At 45.4% G+C, this 21,346-nt stretch overlaps 1 protein-coding gene across 2 annotated transcripts in view; it reads right to left on the bottom strand.

Moving 5' to 3' along the window:
• bean1 (brain expressed, associated with NEDD4, 1) overlaps window positions 1-13,098 on the bottom strand; it is a 47,447-nt gene extending 34,349 nt beyond the window's left edge. Inside the window, exons 1-3 of one of the 2 annotated variants that reach the window (XM_064337230.1) lie at window positions 12,944-13,098; window positions 10,556-10,630; window positions 9,582-9,707 (exon numbers count right to left, since the gene is read on the bottom strand). In XM_064337230.1, the coding sequence (XP_064193300.1) occupies window positions 9,582-9,707; window positions 10,556-10,630; window positions 12,944-13,010 (268 nt within the window). In that variant the 5' untranslated portion in view covers window positions 13,011-13,098. The other variant, XM_064337231.1, reaches the window with a different exon arrangement.
• Between the last annotated feature and the right edge of the window lie 8,248 nt (window positions 13,099-21,346).

The raw sequence follows: 21,346 nt of genomic DNA, 5'->3' as shown, positions 1-21,346 counted from the left end.
GCGGATTAAGGGGGAGGCCTCTGGGGCTTTAGCAGGTTCGGGGAGAGGCGACGGAGAGCCTCGCTCTGTCTGGATTTGCGGACTCTGATCCCGCTCTGGCTGTCAGGGCCGGCGCCGAACGCCAGGGCTAATCTGGTTAAGCCTATCCCCGTCAGCGCCCTGTCACCACCCCCCCGCCCCTCCTCCACCCCCCCCACGCCCCCATCGCCCCCGCCCCCACCGTTGCCGCATCACTGACCCTCCGCTGGGATACGGCCATCGGCTGCTTATGCAACTGGGGAAATCAAATCTGTTGCCGAGGACGGAATGACTGTGGTTGCCTGGCGCCCCAGGCCAGCGATGAGGGGTTTGGGAGAACGAGGCAGATGCTGTTTACGCCTCTGCGGGGTCCATCGACGCCACAGAGACACACAGCAAACGATGCGTACAAGGGGAGCGCTTCCTACTGGACACGCTGGACCCCGTCCCTACTGGACCAAGCGGTCTAAGACCCGCCAACCCTCCAGATCGATCTGGACTTTTCTCTCTCTTTCCTTTTCAATCTCCTTTGAACAGAAGGACAAAGCCTATTTCAGAGTGCCTGGAAGCGAGAAGACACTGGAGAAGATCCTGCATTTTACCTCCACAGGCTTCGACCCGAGAGGACAGAGAAATGGACGCCCTGACGACCGTGCGCTAAATTCTCCACTGCAGAGGATGGGGTCCGGTCACCTGACACGCACGCGTCAATTAATCCTCATCTCTCGCAATTTCCCAGAGTCCCCGTGATGCAACATTCTCGGAACATCGGAAAGACATGCTTCCGCGCATTCCGAGTTCTCCCATGCGGTAGATTTACTGTCATAATACACATGAAGGACACAGCCTCCTCCTTCCCCCCGCAGTTCGCTTCGGCAATTAATAGATCCTATTAAGAGAGCAAATCCACTAATTGCGAAGAAAATAGCTTTTTCTTCCAAAAGGCGTGGGGAGAATTCACCTGACATCTGCCATCGCCATCTCGCCACCTGCAACGTCCGTTAATTGTTTTTGGTGACAAGGGAACCAGAGCCAAACCCATCACCGCGTGTCGAATTCCTCGACCGTATAAATTTCTCAAACGTGCCACGCCGGAAAAAAAAAAGGACCTCATCCGTTTTCACGATTTTAGGGAGCGTCGGATGTCACCGCTGCGAAAATCAGAATAACGAAACAATTACCGTCGCTTCATTATTTTCGTCATTTCAATTTGGGCGTACTGTATGTGCGTAATGAAATACCGCTCCCTGGTCCACATCGACGACGTCGACAGCGAGTGGGCCGTGTGTTCCTAACGCACACGCGCGTGTCCTCACCACTGGACGGGACTTCAGAGAGAGGGGCAGCCGAACGGTGGCAGGGGAGCTGCCGTACCCACAGAGGCAGCTGTGCCGTCCTCCGCCGTTTCCGTAATTCATGAAGGCGGGGTGCCTGTGCGTGATAGACACGCGGTACGCGCGGCGGAATGAAACCCGGTTCACGCTGCTTTTCGCTCCCTCTGAGATAAGGCAGTTTTTTTCTGCTAGTTGACCCACTTTACCGGACAGCAGCGTAGCGTAGCGGAGGGACGCTGGGGTAGGGTGTACGATTTGGCTGCTGCGGCAGCACAGGAACTCCCAGGTAACCCACCTCAATGGGTCCGGAGGGGAGGCGGACACGCGAACGGATAAAAATTAAAATAATCGTGGCAGCTGATGCAATTTCAGGAGAATATGCAAAACTGGACTCGTTCAACAAGCGTATTTATGAACAGAACATCTGATTTCCCCGGTTGCAATTTAGGAAATTAAAATAGGTGAAAATGACCACAACATGAACATTCAGGGCAACAATAAACAAAGTAATTAAGCAAATAATAGACAAATTTGTTTAACTCATCAACAGCGACCTTTCAGAATGAGCCCATGTGAAATACAATTGATTGGAAAGAGTTGGCAGGTTGGCACGGCATAGTTAGTACAGTTACAGTACAAGAATTTGACTTGGTGTACCGTTTGGAAATCGGGCATATCTGGATTCTGGAATTATAAGTCATTAATCCTTGTTTGATGGTATCTAAAAATCAACCAAATATGGTGATGAATGTTTCGTTGGCCAAGCTTCTATCAAGAGAGGCAATATGGAAGTACCATTAATGCATTGCATGTAATATAAATATTGTACATTACTGCATTTTGCCAAAATTCTTACAGCACTGCAAAGCTTGTTTACCGTTTTGTTTACACTCAAGCTCCAAACAACTGTGTAGACAACCAGTCTGCCATGACATGTTGGTACAGATAAGGTAAGACAGCCATGAATTCCCATGTAAAATTCTGACAAATGAGGGAACATTTGGCTTGCACATGTTGTTTGTTGCCAAATTTTGTTCCACTTATTGAAATATTGCTGTGTCAAAAGAAACCAAACCAAAAGGGGTAAATGTAGGCTAACATGGCAACAAATTAGTCCCAGATTCTGAGCCAGAGCCGGCCACTGGTGTAAACACCTCGCTCATTTCGAGCCACAGCCATCCCTAGGCCATACAATTCCACATTTCTTCGGAGCACTTTGGGGCGCAAGAACGTTCTTGTTTTATGGCCGTCGAAACCCTAGGGAACAAAGCAAGCAAACTACAGGTGTAAAAACGCCCTAAATAAATAAAAACCTGTGGCTTACTGGGACATTTTGACAAAACTGTCGTTCGTCTCGCAGGACAAAACAAAAAAAAAAGGAGAAAAAGAAAAAAAGAGGTCCATATCAATGACCCCCCAAAGACTGGCTGTTGTTCGTCTGACTGAATATGTTTCAAATTAAAAACAACAGGGACAAGACAGGATGGCAGAATGGAATGAAAATGCTAATGCAATATACAATAAAGACATCAGCCTAACTGCAAGGCTACAGTCTGGCATCAATACAAACACGGTCACTTTGCATCACACACACACACACACACACACAGACACAGGCATCCACACACACATACACAGGCACACACATACCCACACACACACACACACACACACAAAGAAAATAAAAATAATCCCTTCATATTAAATATTAAAAACAGACCTTCTAGAGGAATCTATACCAACCACAACCCCATAACAGTATAGAGCACTGGCATAACATCAGTGCTGTGCTTATACTACAGCTTTCCTGAACACAAACACGCACACACACACACACACATACACACACACACACACACAGAGCCACGCTTACACGCATTAACTGTGGGTGTATGTAGAGGAGGTGTGAGATGGCCCTACACACAGATAACCAGCAGACCCTAATGTTAGATCCGAGAGAGAACAAATCTTCAATCTCTGTGAACTGGGAAGGCTGAAAAAAAGGGGGCACTGCTAGCCCTAGTGGTCAATTACCCAACCGACTATTAACACCATTAATACAAGATTACTCAGCTGCGTTACTGAACGCTTAAATGTTGCCACCCAAAAACATAAAACATGTTCAGCATGGTGCATTACAGTGAGAGGGCGCATTACTGCCGGGAACACGCTTCTTTAATGCAGTATTTTTAACTGCGGCACCACTTCCCAGCCCCTTCGATGGCAAACCCAGATCGGCAGGCGCGCGGGGCATACGGATCATTCCGTCGCCGTGGAAATGGCTCCATCGTTCATTTTCACATGGGAGCACGAGGCCATTTCCCTCCATCCCTCAGCCAAGGCTGGATCAGCAGAGTGGCTGATGGGAGGTTAAAGAGGGCGTTTAGATTCACCCCACTGCCATTTAGTCACAGCAGACTCTGCAGAATGGGACCTTTTAGTGTAATAGAGTCTCACACACACACACACATACACACACACACACACACACGTACGTTCACACACACACACACACACGGTGTGTGTGCACACACACACAGACACACGCATGTGTGCACACACACGCATGTACATGCACACACACACACACGCATGCGTACACACACATACACTCAGGATTTCATGTATTAGTCACTGTGATCTTTGCATTGGACCTCACAGTAACCTCTGCATTTACGTTGCCTTCTAAACTTTCTATGACTTTTCAAGCCCAGAGGGACACGCGGACACTCCACACGACTGTTCCATGAGGAGCTCTTCATTATTGCTCATTATTTATTTACCCAAAAAGCTTCACACATTAAACTCATTCATTTTTAGGTGTCTTCCTCAGCGGATATATTTTTACGTCAGCCGGGGGTCCAGGGGTTTCATTAGCATTGTCCCATTATATTTATGCGGAGTGCGTTTCACACCGTTTTCTTCTTACAATAATCGGCTTTGGCCAAACGCACCTGCAGCGACTTTTATCGACCGAGCGCAACAATCCCATTTTTCCTCAAGCTCAAGTTTTGCAAATACCGATTTTTCACAGCAGGCAGGATCGTGGATTCAAGCGTGCGCTGAAATGTAGGATGAAGTTTCACACCGAGTTTTAAAAGTGAGGCCCCAGGACTGCAGTTGGGTGGCAGGAAACAGCTAGCATGCACCAAAGAACACTTGGTGATCTTAACCCCACATCCAGCAGCACTGCCCTTGGGCAACGACGCCTCTGAGGTACACAGCTGCTATCTGAATAGGATGGTAGGTCAGTACAACCGTTACTCCTCAGGTACACCAGGTCAGCCCCCCTGCTCCTGAAGATTTACTCTATGGAAACTATCAGGGCTCTCTGGCCTTGGGTTTGTGTTAGTAACTAGCCCACCAATCAGAGGCTGAGGTTCTCCTCCATTCTGAAATGGTAACACTCCCGTTTCGCCGAATGGGTCCCAAGCGTTGGCGCTTCGGTTCTAAATGCGATTTTCACGGCTGGGGTAGGCGAGGCATCACGGCACTCCGGGGGTGGGGTGGGGGGGGGGGGTGCTGCGGGTGGAACATAAAAACATCATCCCCCACGGGCGGTCTGGATTTCCAGGAACTGGATAAAGAGCTTACAGTCAGTCCCAATATTGGCTCGAACATCTGAGTGTCCTAAAATGGCTGTTAGCCACTGATGTAAGTGCAGCTGAAAGGAAAGGGTCCAGGCTGCTCCTAAGTGTTGCAGCAGGGCGTTTCAACCTGTTCTGGCCCAGGGACCCCACCCAGGCTCAACGGTTAAAAGGGGTCATGCTTAAAAAAAGCGAGGTCCTACGTTAAGATGAATAAACACCGTCTTTGGCTGTATGGTGGGTGCCGCCCGGAGGTCATCTTGGGTAAAGCTCCCAGGAAGGGCCTTCTAGGAAATAAAAAAAAAACCGATTGAACCAATTACCTTGAGCTGTTCACAGCGCATAAACACACAGTGAGACAGTCCAGGCTAAGGCTGAAAAGCTGTTTTGTCAAGAAAATTAAAAAATAAAACGAGACACTGAACTCTCTGTAAGTTTAGAATAGACTGTAAATGGACCGGGGAATTGCTTATTGGCATCATATTTACGATTTCTAAAAAATATGTCCTTTACCCTGGCAAACGTGTAGCTCAGTGGCAGTACAGATTTCTTGGTCAGGCAAGTGAGCTCATTTCCTTTCCCATCCTTCCTACTGCCTCAAGCGCATAAAAAAATGAAAAAAAGCGAAAAAAAAAAACAAAAAACAATAAAAACACACAGAAGCACCATGAGCTACTCCCTGACCCAAAATGAGCTCAGAAAATAGCATTTTTTTCTCTTGGAAGTATTAGCTTTTACCCCCCAGAATAAATCAAGCAATAATAACACAGCCATTTCTCAAATCATGCCTCATCATTACAAAAAAAAAAAACACGCAGGCTATATTATGCCAGTATACACATACAGCTAGGACTGCATGTTTTTAGATGTCAGTATTTTACCAATGATAGGAACGCCAGCTTTCATGAACCAAAGTCATTGGCAGAGTTACAATGAGCTGCCAGCCTTTGATGTGTGTGAGCCAATCCATAGCTTACGCTCTCCACGGCACAACACAATGATTGGTTCAAATCAGTGAGCCACTGATAGCACGCTAGCCTTACTTTTCAGCCTTATTATCCTTTTAATTCCTCACAAACAGCTGTTGCTTTATTGCGTTCCACAACAACGTGAACTGGGAGGACGTACTGAAGAAAAAGAACCCTCTTTCCAGCGAGGACAACGCGCTTTAGGAACTCCCTGAGGTCTGTGCCAGCGGCTGATCTCGGTAACAAGGTCGAATTCAAGGACGCCACAGCGGAAAAAAAGATCCGCGCGATGTGGCCGGGCTTCTGAAAGAGCACCAGGAAGGCAGGCAGGAAGGTTACCCGACTATCCCCAAGCGTGAAGGAGCACTGCATAAAGCATGAAGAGGGAAAAATAAAGGGGCCATTTTGAGTCGCAAGGACGGCGGCGCGACCTGACTGAAGAGAGACAAACGCCGCAGGATGAGAAGCAATTAAAGAAGAAAAGGCATGAGAGCATACCGTAAGCACAAAAAGAAGAAAAGGTGCTTTTTCCGACGCTGTTGTACTCTTAGTAAACAGCCTTTTCTGAGCCTGCTGGAGGACTAGCTGTGGAGCATACTGCAGCCTGTCTGGAGCAGCCCTACCCCAGCTAACACAAGATGGGTTTCTCCAGTCTGGACGAATCTGGAGCTCCAACATAATCACACACAGGCACGCAGAGATACACACACACACACACACACTCACACACACTCACACACACGCACATACATGCACACACACAGCACACAAGCACACACACACACACAACACATACAAGCACAAACATACAAACACAGAGAACACATGCATGCTCACACACACGCACACGCACACAAACACACAGCACACATGCAAGCACACACAGACATCACACACACAAGCACACACACACACACACAGAAATACAAGCAATAATAATAATAATAATAATAATAATATCATGATGATCATCATCATGGTGCATTACATCTTACAGAATCATTCACTGGCCTTAAAGCACTTCACAGTGTGTGTCTGTGTGCGTGCATGTGTGTGCATGCTTACGCACATGTGCACACACGTGCGTTCGTGTGCACAACGCTGTGCAGAACCTACCTGGGTGACTCACAGCAGCCAGAAGGCTACGGGAGGGACGTGTTTAACCAATCCACCCAGGAATGATTAAACAGCCAGGCTGAGAGATTCAGATCTGGAGTGTGGCCAGGATGCTAGGGAAAACCGCCTGTTCTCTCACAATGAGTGCTGTGGCGTCTTGGACGACCACGGTGGCGGAGGACCTCGGTTTCAAGACCTCGTCGGACACGTACCACCGAGGACGCGCGGTCTTCAACGAGGGTACGGGGCAGCGCCGCCTCGACCACCTCGACGACTCAACCCGAAAAAAGCGCGAAACATTCGCCCCCCCCCTCTCTCTTCCCTCGTCAGGAGAGTGGGGCGTCCGGTGAAAGCCAGCCCTGGGCGACACTGACATTTCAGAAATGAGATGGATGAGGTATGAATTATAGATCAGAGGGAAGGCAGGGATTCGCATAAACAACTTTGGCAAAATGCTGCTGATGGGCCACATTTGGACCCATCAGCCCCGTCCCACCAGCACATCTCAGGGAAATTTCCCCCATTAAAATCGCCAGCGCATCTGGCTTCCACAGGCATACCGCACATTACGTTGTCCTGTCATTAAATCCTCACCGGAGTTAAAAAGAAACATTGACCAGCATCCTACTAGGTCCTACTAATTCAAATTAAACTCATAATAAAGGGGAAACAGATCATAATACCAAGGACGAAGGTCACTGGCTTTATAGATCTGCATACAGTGCACCAGCTGTAAAGGAAATTGGATTCTGTAATTGATTCTGACTGACTGGGCATAGATTGCATAAGTACAACTAAGGCAACCATGATGAATACAGGTGGAAACATCTACAGTACATCATATCTACAGAAGCATCGGAAATTAGCATATGCTATAAATGCTGTGATACATTGCATTGGATATTGTTTGACAATAATCTATGTTTAAATGTATCTGTCCCTATCAAATAAACGTTAAATAAATAAATAAATGAATAAATACATACACCTATCCCAAAAGAAACAATTGTCAATTGCGGTACGTTGGAAATTCCACAGCCAAGTACTTCCTAAAATTATTTATTTACTCTTATTGAGCTATTGTACTGAGAAGTTCAAAGGAACTGTAATTGGATGACTACTACTTAAAATGCCACTTTTTATTAATAATAATTAAAGTGCCATTGAGTTCAGTGCATTTTTTCTTCAGGTATTAAATGCATAATCTTGCGTCATTTTATTCCTGGGATCAAAAATGTAGTTTTTCAAGCTGCACTGAAACAAAAATGGAAACCAAATTTCAGCTTTTTATTTTGAGGGATGTCAACAGTTTTGTTTAATTATATTTCTGAAAACAACAACAAAAACAGGAAACATGGAATACATTTGTGTGGTCCATGGCTGAAAATTCAAAAGAAATAAGACCATGCGATGTTTCTAGTTAGCCCGGCAGCCATGCAGCCATGTGTGCACACAACCGCCTCCTTCTGCAAACAGTTTAGCGAAAGGTCAGGTTGCACTGGTGCTGGCTGTAAAAGCAGGAGCGACAGGTGAACTGGTAGCTCGGGGAAAGGTGTTCAGAACAGGCCGGCAGCTGCTCTGTCCGTAGAAAACGCAGCAACGGCACTTATGCGGCGTGTGCTTCTCCATCAAGCAGGCAGTCACGCCACAGAACACGTGCAGGCGCTGACACCATAACAAGCATTTTGCTGAATTTCTTTTTTTTCCGGGAAAAATCTTTAATTAGAATCAACCAGGTGTAAAAGGCCAGGTAACAGTCCTTAACCTTTAACTTTTCGGACTTGTTTAAAATTGATTCAGCATTCACAATAGCCATGAAACGTCATGCCTGATCCCCACACAAAAAAACCCCCACAAAATCCCAAATGTTTAAATGTGGCAAATGAAAATGACAGTCAGAACAACCTGTGCTTATTTCCAAGAGCAAGAGACAAACCTCTACTCAGTCTATCATTGGTTGTAGCCCTTCATCTAATCATCGTCAAACGAGTTCTGAATAATTTGTACATTCATTTCCATTGCTTGATTCACAACCTTAGACTGCATACAGTAACTTGAGTTCCCGTCGTTCTACTAGGGGTAACAAAAGGGCTATCATAAAAGAGCTGAAGGGAGCTCTGGATTTGAATTGAATTGTTGTCTTAAGACCAACTCAGGACCGAGTGGAACAAAATAAATCAAGATCAAAAATCACACCTCTAGCATGTGTGCCAGAATCTCGGACCGTCCAAAGGCGGTTACATTTTGCCTTCCATGGCCAAAAGTGATGGCCACTTAAACCAATCTATCTGCACAGCAACCCTCTCACACCACGGCCAACACACCACAGCCCAAGCTGTCCGGACCTTTTGACTGACGCCGCGTTATGAAAGCAAGTCAAGAGCGAAACGGCACGAAGACGAGCAGCGCGTCCCGTGCCTGTCACCATCAGCCCGCCGAGCTGCCCCAGCGGATGACCAGCGGCGGTTTGGAGCGGGACCCCGAGGCGGCCTCGGGGGCGCTACACACACGAAACTGCGCGCGCGGGCGCGGGGGGGTGGGGGACGTCCCCTCCTTACCTGAGCAGATCAGTTTCATCAGCATGTGCTCCCTGCCGCAGTCCTTCCTATAGTAGCATTTCAGCCAGTTGACCAGGCAGTGGCTGAACTTCAGCTCCTCCTTCCCGCACAGCAGTGCCAGCTCATCTGCAAGGGGGGCGAGGGGTGGACAGAGAGATGAGGGCGACAGCCAGAACCCCCCCTCCTTTATAACGCTGGGGGGCGGGGGGCGAGGGGGCGGGGCCGCCCGCGGACCAGCGACCCCTCCGCACGGGCCAGCGCTCATTGGTCGTTCCGGCGCGTGGCCGCGGGCTTTCGAGCGCGTCGTTCCACGCGGCGACGCCGGGGTCGAGAACGGGTCACTGCGGTCATTTTCGCATGCGTGCGGAGCGAACTGGGGACCGCGGTCCGCCCCCGCCAACGCTCACCGCCCCCAAATGCCATCATCTTCCCGCCTCTCGCTCCCCAATGTTATCATCCTCTCGCCTCTAAATAGCCCATTTTATTTTTGAGTATGGGGAGCATTCTCCTAATTAGGCCATTGCTCCAATACTGCTGGCCCCTTAATATGTATGTGAGCGCTTCATCCCCAGTGGAACTTAATCAGCTCTTTGAATTTTCTCAGTGAGCATGCTCAGTGAAGACTGATAACTGTCATCTGACTTTTTGTGCATGTTAACTTCTTAAATGTCACCACGCACACAAAATGCACACACAAGCAGGTACACACATAGGGACTTACAATAGAGGGTATGAACTTTTAATGTAGACACAAACACTTAAGCTGATGTCTGCCCTTCCGGCAATATATTCCTGGAATAAGACTGCCATTCAACTGTGCAGAACTGTTTTTGCTTTTGGCTATTCAATTTCTTCCGTATGTCTTTCGAAAGGCAGAAAAAAGATGCAATTTGCACGCCGGTGATTCTTATTTCAGATGTAACGGCGCGTTAACTCCAGTTCCAGCTTCCCAGAAAAACCGACGAATTACTCACAAGCTTCCGAGTCGTTCCTGCCAGCTTCGATCGGGTTGGAGGTGCCGGGGACCAGGGGAGTGTGCAGAAGAAAAGCTAAGGAGGGGCGGAGGAGAAGAAAAGGGGGGAAGATTAATCACGTTTGTGTCGGCCGCGCTTTGTTGGGACCGGGGGCGATTTTCGCTCGCCGTCTCCCGACGGCACTGGCGTGGCCTTTCCAGAGAGCGCCCAATCGAGCGAATGCACAGATTGGACGAAGCTTTCCCTTTGACCAACGCAACAGCCTATCTGGCTCTATTGCAGAGAGAGAGAGAGAGAGAGAGAGAGAGAGAGCAGACTGCAAGGTTCCTGACAGTAAAAGGGCGATGCGAGCCTTTCATTCAGCAGGCATCCATGTGCACTGAGTACACTCGGAGAACTATCCGTATTCCACCCGAGCGATGCAACAATGACCACCTGTGTGTGCTGTACACGTTGAGGGTCAAGTCTGTGTGATTTTGAGATTTACCCGTTCGGCTCAGTGGTAAAAGAAGCTAATAAATAAGTAAGTAAATAACTAAATAAATAAGTAAATAAATAAATAAATAGGATGACCCAAATTGTAAGCTAAAACATGCCATTTTACTCTTGGCAGGTTACATTTCTCTATATTGTATATATATAATCTCTGTGTGTGTGTGTGTTTAATATTCATACATTCATTTTCAGAGTACTTTTTGGGAAGGCAAGCATATTGATTAATAATACTGCAATTATCTAGGCTACCTTGTGGAACGCTGTTTATTAACCTAGCATACATACAGTAGAAGCTGAGGGACACGGAATTCATATATGGACCTATATAGTCTTATATGGCCGGTGTGGCCCATGTGTTATGCAAGGATTACAAACAAATCAAAGGGATTTATTATAATTAAAAACACACCGGTTTTTTATTGTTTGTAATCCACTTTATGTTGAAGGATTTTTCATCGTGGGAACAGTGTGTGCTCTACACCGTGTTCTACGACAGTGAAATCTATCCACTCCGGGGTACTTTATAATTCTGACGTTTCTTGCCTGTTGCAATTAAATTCACTTAAACTGGGACACTACTACGAACCACTGTCCCGCTACAGCCGCACTTGACGCACAGAGACAGACCCACAGGCATGAATACAGCGCGGGTTTGGACAACAATGTCGCGCTTTTGAAGCACCTACTGTAAGAAGCTGGACACCAGTTTCCTTATACTGTAAATAGGACGGTCCAGTTCCGTGCGCATGCAGCCACTGCCCTTATATTCTTAAAGTAGCCCCGAGCGACGGACATTTTTTTTTAGCAGTTTCGTGCCAGTCGTTAATTCCAAGGACATTACACAAACTGAGACGTGTTTTGTAGCTGAATCAAGTAACCAGTGGAATTCATAGGTAATGTTAATTTGCAGCAATACGTCACGAACTAGTAGACTACATATGGCATTGTCTACACGTAAAAATACAGTATATAGCCAACACGTGTTTGGGTACAGTCAGGAAAACCCGAATACTCAACATGTGAACCCAATTATCCTACATTGTTACGATCTCATCAAGAGAAGACAAAACACTTCAAGTAGGTTAACTAAATGATGATGATATTGCAATGAATTAATCTCTGGTTTCAAATTGTCTGGTTTCCAACACTTTAAATCAGGTCATATATGCTAATACGAGTTACAGTACAGTTTGATCCAGTGAGCAGCCATACATTTAATGTACAAATGACCAGTCATTCATAAAAACAAAAAAATCGTACGTACCCCTGAGGAGGCGTAATGCTATCCCCATGCGAGTCAGGTGTGCTCTTGTCCTTCAGCTTTCATCGACAAACTAACTGAAGAAGGCTTAATAATATTCGTGTAAATCCTCCAGTAGCTACATTCAACCCAGATGTATTCTGTGTTCATGTATTCGTTGTACGGACAAGGAAAGCCTATATAAAACAGAACAGATAAATTGATGCTGTTGCGTTCTGCTGCAGTAGCCCTCCTTACACCTTTGGTGAACCCAGCTCGATTATCAAGAACCAGTGCCTTCGGACAGTGAGCCAATGCAGTTCTCGCAACACATACAGGCTACATAACCTCTCAACGAAACGAAGTCTTTTCCACGTCTCTTTAGTCGTTCGGACGACATTTAACGATTTTTAAGTTCCTGCCTTCCTAAATATCCCGTTTCCATATTCCGGTCCATTGTGTTGTATTCATTTAAACACCCTGCAGAGAGATTTCACGTTAGTGAAATCCCTTAGCTGTAGTTCGCAGCGCTTCTCTATCTTGGCCGTTGGGAGATCATGGACTTTCATTCAGCTGACAGGCAAACAGTCATGTGCTAGGTCCCGCCGTTTGTTTACACTAGCCAAGTAATGACATAACGGGACAACGCTTACCGAGGAAAAAACGAGCACACCTTGAGGAACGGATTGTTATCGCACTCTTTTCTCCCCCGCCTTTCATGCCGCTGCTCTATTTTTCCGTGTCAAAACAAATGGAATACAGTCACTAGCTCAAAGACAGGTTGCTTTATGTGTGTTATGCGGCGCACTGCGCTGGCACAAGGCCATTTTCTGTGATTTGAGATGTAGGCCAATTCACGCGTCATTGTAGCCTAATAGTGAATTTGAGTTGGCTAATTATGTTGGCGGAGAGCATGGGATGGAGCACCTTTTCTGATTTTATCAAACCGAGACAAAATCCCACAGACGGGAAGTAGGGGTAATGAAATTAGCTCATGTACAGTTTAAAAACGGTTTAAGAACCCCACTGAGCTGATTAGAATGCTTACTTGGACGTAATTTGTTGTATGCAAATGCATAATGTATTTAATGACAGAAGTGAACTGCTTGATTACTGACTTTTTGAGATATAAGATTCCGGTTAATGCGAAGTTATTTTGTATTGCATTTAGGGTAATTCCTACAGTAGGCCTACAGCAGTAACCTTCTCTCCTGCAAAACGTACTGAAATTAAAAATACTTTGAAACATAAATTGGAGAGAGGTAGGCTACGTAGTACCATTTCCCCTGTTCATTCAGCTCAACACACATTCCAGAGTGGGACCAAATTATATGATATAAGAGTTGAAATAACACTGGACATTTTATTATTTATAGAAAATATCCACAATATACTGTAGCCTACGGGCTCACGAATAAATTCTCGTTTAAATTGTTCACTTGATTTATCAAGGAAACACATTATCTATATTTTAAATTTACATTGAGGATAGATGTGTGTTTGGTGAAACAGAAAAAGAATATTCAGTTTTAATGTAATGCATATGCAACATTTTAGGAATAGTAAAGACGTTTTGTTGCACATTAAATTAAGCTGACCAAGAAAAGTCTTTGAATTAATTTTACTCATTAAAATTAATTGAAAAGGGTTGCAAAGATGTAGTTTTTGTCTGAAACCATATGTCCCTCGTTTTAATTGTATGTAGTTTATGCAATAATAAAAATAAGAATAAGAATAATTACTATAGTTTATGTTTATGTGCGTATTTTTAGTCACCACGAATCAAATATGAAGGTGGTGGCGCCTCCTAATGGTCGTGCGACGTAATTGTAAAAGGGTCTGCAAATAAATATTATTATGAGGACGGTACGTAGAGAGGATATACAGTGCACGGTGTATAAATGCCTTGCAGGACAGAATACAGGACACGGTGTACCCATAACACAGTAACAACATAGCTACACTGACCCTGAAATAAATGGCACAGATTAACACATGTATGTATGAAAAACATACCATCAATGATGATATTTATTATTATTATTATTATTGTTATTATTGTAGATTAACTAAGCTTTCCCTATAGAAATGACTTTGATAAGACCAACAAGCACACAAAAACGGTGTCCCCTTGAGAACTGTAGGTGACAGGTGCTTTGTGAACATTGTCACAGTGTCTGCCCAAGGAACAGCTTTAATTAACGCGGGAAAATTCAGTGCAGAGAGATAAGATCAATGGCAGGTCACTGTAATGACCCTGTTTATTTGGCAAGTAGAGATTCACCTTCCCAGCGGTGTCGGTTGTGCTGTTCGTCAGCAGTCAAAATAAAGGGGCTCGTTCCCATTACTTCTGCCTGACGTGCTGTCAAAAATGCTGTCAGAACCTGCGGTGTGTGTGTGCGTCTATGCGTCTTTGTGTGTGTGTGTCTGTGTGCATCTGTGTGCCTGTGTGTGTGTGTCTATGTGTCTTTGTGTGTGTGTGTGTGTGTGTGTGTGTTTGTTGGTGTGGGTGTGTGTGCATCTGTGTTCTTGTGGGTTCGTGTGTCTTTGTGAGTGTGTGTGTGTGTGTGTGTGTGTGTGTGAGAGAGAGAGAGGAAGAGATTGTGCATGTCTGTGTCTGGGCGTGCATCCACGTGTCTTCTCTGGAGGGTCGCCACCTTGCCGCGGTGGAGAAGTTTGCGAGTACCAAAGATTCCAAGAGCGATGCCGTCTGGATTTCTGCTCCTGGTAGGGTCACCCTTGGCGGTAAAGTTGAGGGGGAGTGTGTGTATGTGTGTGTGTGTGTGTGTGTGTGTCTCCATGATGATGGTTGTTATGTAATATGGTAAGCCATGGCATATGGTTTTGTGAGTCCTTCATTTCGCTGGGGCTGTTGCCGGCATATGTGTCCACGTCTCACCTGTGCTGTAGGTTCAGGGGTCTGTGGCAAAGGGGGAGAGCTCTTCCCCACTCATCATTTCATTTGTTTCTTGATTCTCCAGTGTTCTGTACCCTTAGTAGAGGTTCCTATTGGCTGTAAAAAAAAAATTTAAAAAAAAACATGCTGCAGTAATGCTTTGCTGCACAGGCCACCTCAGGTTTTGCAGTGGATTTCTACCCTTTTTGAATCGGCCAATGTCGTGTCCTGGTTCAAGGAGACTGACGTGATGCGTGTTTACAGTACATCTGACCGCTTAGGACAGCTGGAGTGGCATAAATATGTCAGAAAAACACGGAATGTTCGCGAGCCTCGGGGCACGGCAGCGGCGTTCCGACTCAAGACTCAAACCCAAGACCATCTGGTGAAGGGTCGCTGGCCAGGGAAGGACACTGCATTCAGTGGTCCTGCTGAGGTCTTGCATAAGAACGTGTGAGAGCATAACAGGCCAGGATAGCCTCCAGTTGACAAGCGCGGACAAATCTGCGTTATCTTGCTGTACAGCCTGTGTAATTAGCATTGTATCAAGATATGTGATTGACTTTTACATTTACCTGTGGATAGGAGCTGTGTTGACTATGAAAAAGAATACAGACTGGAGTGTGAAAATCCACCTGTATGCTGGCCATCGCAATAACAACTCATGCAGTAACATCTCTTTCTGGAACTGAAAGATCAAGAGCGCACATTCATACTGGCTCTTTTCTCTGACTGTCAGCCAGGCAGCCGGCGCTGTAAACTTCAGTTGCTCCCTTTCTCTCTCTCACGACACAGAGCACGCATTTAAAAAAAAAAAAATCTGTCTGCCTCAGTGACAGTAACACTGTGCTGCGAGACTGCACAATGGTGAGAGACAGATGAAATGACCAGGCATGAGAATGTGCTCCTTTGTGGTAGGATGTGGAGAGTAGCTCTCTTTTGTGTGCGTGTGTGTGTGTGTGTGCACGTGTGGTGGGTGTTTGTTGGTGTGTGTGTGTGTGTGTGCACATGTGTTAGAGGAAAGAAGAGCATGCTTACTGTCAGACGGCCTTTTAGTTTCCACTCCGCATGAGTCATTAGAGTGGAAGATTCAAGTTACTCTGGAAAGGAGAGAGAGAGCGATAGAAAGTGAGAGAGAGAGAAAGATGATGAAAAGTAGAGGAAAGTTCTCTCCCATCTTTTTGTGCATGCGTGTGTGTTGTGAGAGTGTGTGTGTGTGTGTGCATGTGCGCGTATGTGCAAGCACACATGTACATATGTTCATGCGTGTGTGCATGCGCTTTTTATGTAATATGCCTACTGGCGCATACACTGTAATGGAAGGTGAGAAGAAGCCCTCACCTCCATCTCTTCTGAGATGTCTGCTTGCATCAAAGCCACTCATATATGGTTATATAGAGAGAAGATAGAGATGGGCACTGTGCTCCATGCCACTCATCTCTCTCATCACATTTATTCAGAAAAAACTTTCATGGCAAAGCAGACATGTTTTTCCAAGGATCTGCAAATAAAGGTAACTTTTATGAATAATTACCAAAGTTCTTTCTGGTCACTGTTTTTGTATGCTCATTAGTGAAAGCAAAGGGAAGGGACTGATGCACTGAGGGAGGGGCTATTAGGCGGTGAGAGGCTGAGAGAGAGGCTGGGATTGGGGAGGGGGAGGAAGACTACGCGGGTCGGGAGACCTTCACTTGTCATTTGCTCCCGTCACCGCCTCTGCGGAGAGATTAAATCAAATCAATCCCTCGTCAAAAGCCATTTGCTGTCCGCTAATGACAGGCAAGAAGAAAAGGGAATTTTGAAGACAAAAGGCCAGCAGCACACACATACATCACAGGATGTTTCTTCTACAGCAGAACAGTTACTTTTATGAAAAGGAGAATGTACAGCCTGTTCACTTTACTGAAAACAGAGAGGGTTACAGACTGATATGGGGTCACTGCACAGAAAGTGTCATGGTGGGGAAGCCCCCCCCTCCCCCCCTCCCCCCCTGCTCCGACTGCTTTGGAGGATTAGCATATGGGCTGAGTGGGATTGAGGGATAACACCCAGCTGGGTGATGCACAGCAGACATTTTGCACCATAACACTCCCCGCGCCTGCTGAGGTTGAGAGGGAGAGAACGATTTCCGCTAATTAAACTGGGGGATGATTAGGTGGCAGGGTGAGAGAGCCAGGATGGAAATTTAGCCAGGACACCCAGGGAACGCCCTACTCTTTGTGATAAGTTTTGTCGCATGTTTAATGACCACAGTGAGTCAGGACCTCAGTTTATCGTTTCATCTGGAAGGTGGCATCATCTGCAGCACAGTGTCCCCATCACAGGCTGCTGAAACACTTCTTATAACCAGCTTAGGCTAGTTTAAGTGGGAATTTTCTGCAGTTTATATAGGGTGAGGAGTTAAGCTTTGAGCAAAGAAATTTGTATCTGATTTTAATTCTCAGACAGGTTTAATACAGTTCAACATTCATATATAGGTCATCAAAAGATACTAAACAGCAAGCATATTCAAACAAACAGTAAATCCAACAGTTGAGAACGGCAGTTTACACAGTAAATCCTTCATTTTTCCCCCCGGTTCTTCACATTAAAACAGTCGTCAGTTTGGACCTTGTAAATGTTAAAACCACGAGGTGGCGTAGCTGGTTGGTGAGCCTGGAGCGTCAGTTTGACAGTCACACTGAAATAGCCGCAGCAAAGCAGCGCTTGAGCGATTCCCTCAGCGGGGTGCCTGTGCTGGCGGCGGCGCGCGATGCCACTGCGGCTCACGGCGGCACGAGGTGTTATCTCAGTCCACAGGCTGCGCTCGTGCCATGAGCGCTGTCACCAGGGTGCAGGGAACGTGTCGAAGAAACGAGAAACGCATTGCCTCGTACTTACTAATTATGTTACGATCCCATTAATAGGACAGGACACATAACTTAAACAGCTGTACGTTTGCGTGGCAATCGCGCAAACGGAATGTGACCTACAATAGCAAGTACAATGGCGAAAATCTGCGCAGAGTCTACAGTATGAATCTGCTGCTGTCCATATTAAGTGTCAACGGTGGCTTAATTGTTTGGAACTTATTCGTCACTAATTATCCAACCCCTACAAAACATCAAGTTGAAGTATTTTATTTTCATGTAATTTACTTTCATGTTATATTTGTACACCCTATTTGGTTCTGTCAGTTAAAAAAATAGGTTGAAATATTGCACCATGAAATGCTAAATGGAGTACTAGGTCATATGTCCAGCTATGCATATCTGGCCCACTATTTAGAGCAAACATGCAGAGGTAGTTCTGTTACAATGAACTATATTTCATCTGTGTGCTCATCAGCATTTCAGGTCAGATTCTCCCCTGCCTCATGCTTGGTTTTGTGTTGATCTGCCAAAATAGTCTTGATTATTTTGGCAGATAACTCTGAAAAATGATGTTTCCTTTTTACACTTTTTTATCCTAGATGTCACTGTTTATGTGGAGATAATTGTTTATAAGCGGTTTATATTGTAATATTGATGACTGCCACACCTATTTCCAAATGCATTATTTCAGTGTTATTTTCTGCAGGATTGCCATTGCTCTTCAATGTTGTATTTTCTATAGACTGTTCAACGTAATGTGTATGGTCAACTGTATAAACAACCAATTATTTAAACATGGCTGCAAAATAAATTACCTCAATAAACAAGGCAAACATTAAGCAAATCAAAATACAAATCAGGGCTGCCCTACCCTGTTCCTGGAGCTCCACCGTCCTGTAGGTTTTCGCTCCAACCCTAACAAAGCAGACCTCATTCAGCTGCTAGAGGTCATCTGATTGAGCTGCTAATTAGTAGAACCACGTGGGCCAAATTAAGGTAGAAATGAAAACCTACAGGATGGTAGAGCTCCAGGAACAGGGTTCCGCAGCTCTGGTAATAATAATGATAGAAATGGCATCGATTTTAGAGATGGTAGGCCAGGATGAAAACGCATGCGCGTCAAGCCAGGAAATGTTTGCGCCACTGCCGAGCGATTCATTTAGTTGCCGTGTCTGACGACAAATTCGACGTTCCAAAACATTTTTCTCTCCCGCGGTCAAGTATAAAGAATTCATTTTCAAGAATGAATTCATCAAACACGTATTAAACCGAGGACCGTGCTGTAGCCCACCAGGAGAATCATGTCTTCATATCAAAGGGAATACGTTAAACATTGTACATGCGTTTGCTTTGATATCTCATGTCAGCAATGTCTCTGATCACTAGACCATTAGATTAATGCAGTAACACAGGCAATATAATTCCAATATGGCACCAAGGGGTACCTATGTTAATGAATGTGTTTTATTTTAACCCCAAGGCACAGATTTAAAAATGTCATTTAACAGAAATAAACAAACAAAACGCTGACAACTGAAGAAGACCTACTTCCTAGGATACATTTGGGAATTCCGAGTGTCACCCAGGGACTAGCTTTTGAGAGTCCCTGTCTGCACGAGAGAGCCCAAATTAGCATCTCTCAGCAAGTCATTTTGGCTCCTCACAGGGAGCAGCTGAGGACACGGAGAGAGGCAGAGCTTCCCCCCCAAAAAAGCAGTGTGAAGATAATGCGGGAAAAGCAACGTGAGATCTCACTTTTTTTCTCTCTGGTGTGGGTGCATTAACCCGGCCCATCTGGGCCAGGGACAGAAAAACTGGGCCAGGGGCCCAAATGTGCCAGATGCTCACCGGAATGAGTCCTGCGTTGCCGTGACGCAGGGGTGTGAAACGCTGCTTGTGAAACCCAGTGTATCAGAATGGAAGTTGGCATTTTTTATTTTTTTATTTTTTTTTAGAAACATGAGGGCTAGTTGGGAGTGGCTGTTTACTCAGGCTGGGCCGTCAAGCATGACATCACTGGAACTTCCTCCTGGGCGTCTGTGTAAATGCCCTCGTTATCTCCATTTTCCGGGGCTGTGGCGTGTCTGCGGGGCCGTCAACAGCAGCCAGCTAGACCCTTTTTCATTGGTTCAGCAAACCTGAGGCCTTTTGAAAGGGCATTGTTGGGCAGTTAAAGTGTGACATTTTTAAGTTAAGCACCTTCCTCAAAGGTACAGCTGCAGTACTCCACCTAGAATCTAATCTGGGACCTCTGAGTTACAAATCCAGCTCAACAAGTCGATCATGTGACTAGAGAGCTGAGTTATCAGTGAGAACCGTGGCTCAACACATCGATTTACTGTCTTATAGCTTTTGTTTTTTTGACAGCCTTTAAAGAAAAAAAAGAAAAGAAAAAAAAAACCCAGCATTTGACGTGCAATGTAGGTCATTTTGGCCTACCTGTGGATATCAATTGGCACACCTGGACAATTCAAACAAAGCCACTATCCAGGTGTGGTAGAGGACTGGTTGGAGACAAACTCTGTGAATGTTGTGCAGCAAGAAATGAACTAGATTCAAGTCAGTGCTGACCCTAGCCTTTGAGGGACCCTCAATAGGATTTGATCTGGGGCCCCCTCCAACCCAGAATTATAAATAATATAGATATTTGTCTAGAATAGTTAGGGGTGCCCCCTGGTGGCCATGGGGCCCTCAGTAGTTGCTTGTTGTCACTTACTGGGCTGGTCTGTGTCTGTTTCAAGTTCATTTACAAGTGAAGTGCTCAACAGGGCACTGAACTGTGAATGCGAGGTCTGGTCAAGTGACATGTCTGCTTGTGCTTCAGTGGCCTTGTCCTCTGTAGATCTTCCCGTCACTCTTGATTAGGTTTAAAAATGGCAGTGCCTTGCACATTACTTCATGTTGCGTTTCTTTCGCACTTAATTGTCATAAGGTTGAAGTAACACACATGATGGAAGTATTTTGCGGAATACAAACTTTAACAGCAGTTGAACTAAAGGAAAATAAGGTTGTAAAACATAAAAACTGTTAAAGATACAAATATATGGAGCAAAAGAAAAAGATTTTTAACAGGTTTTTCTGGCAAATAAAGTGATGAACTGGGTGATAACTTATTTCTGATGACAATATTAACAGTATATTTGCACTATATACTTTGAGAACTGTAAATGTTTGAAATTTGAAGACAGCACTTTAGTTTCACAACAGTACCGTAGGTGTTGAGTTTTTAGTTTGAATGGCACCACACGTGCCATTACCACATTTCAGAAATTATTCATATGTTGATTGTTTTGAATAGAACACAGTTT

Source organism: Anguilla rostrata, chromosome 5 (assembly GCF_018555375.3).
Source record: "Anguilla rostrata isolate EN2019 chromosome 5, ASM1855537v3, whole genome shotgun sequence".
NCBI lineage: Eukaryota > Metazoa > Chordata > Actinopteri > Anguilliformes > Anguillidae > Anguilla > Anguilla rostrata.
Note: the sequence above shows the minus strand (reverse complement) of the source record. Positions and strands in the feature narration are given on the sequence as shown.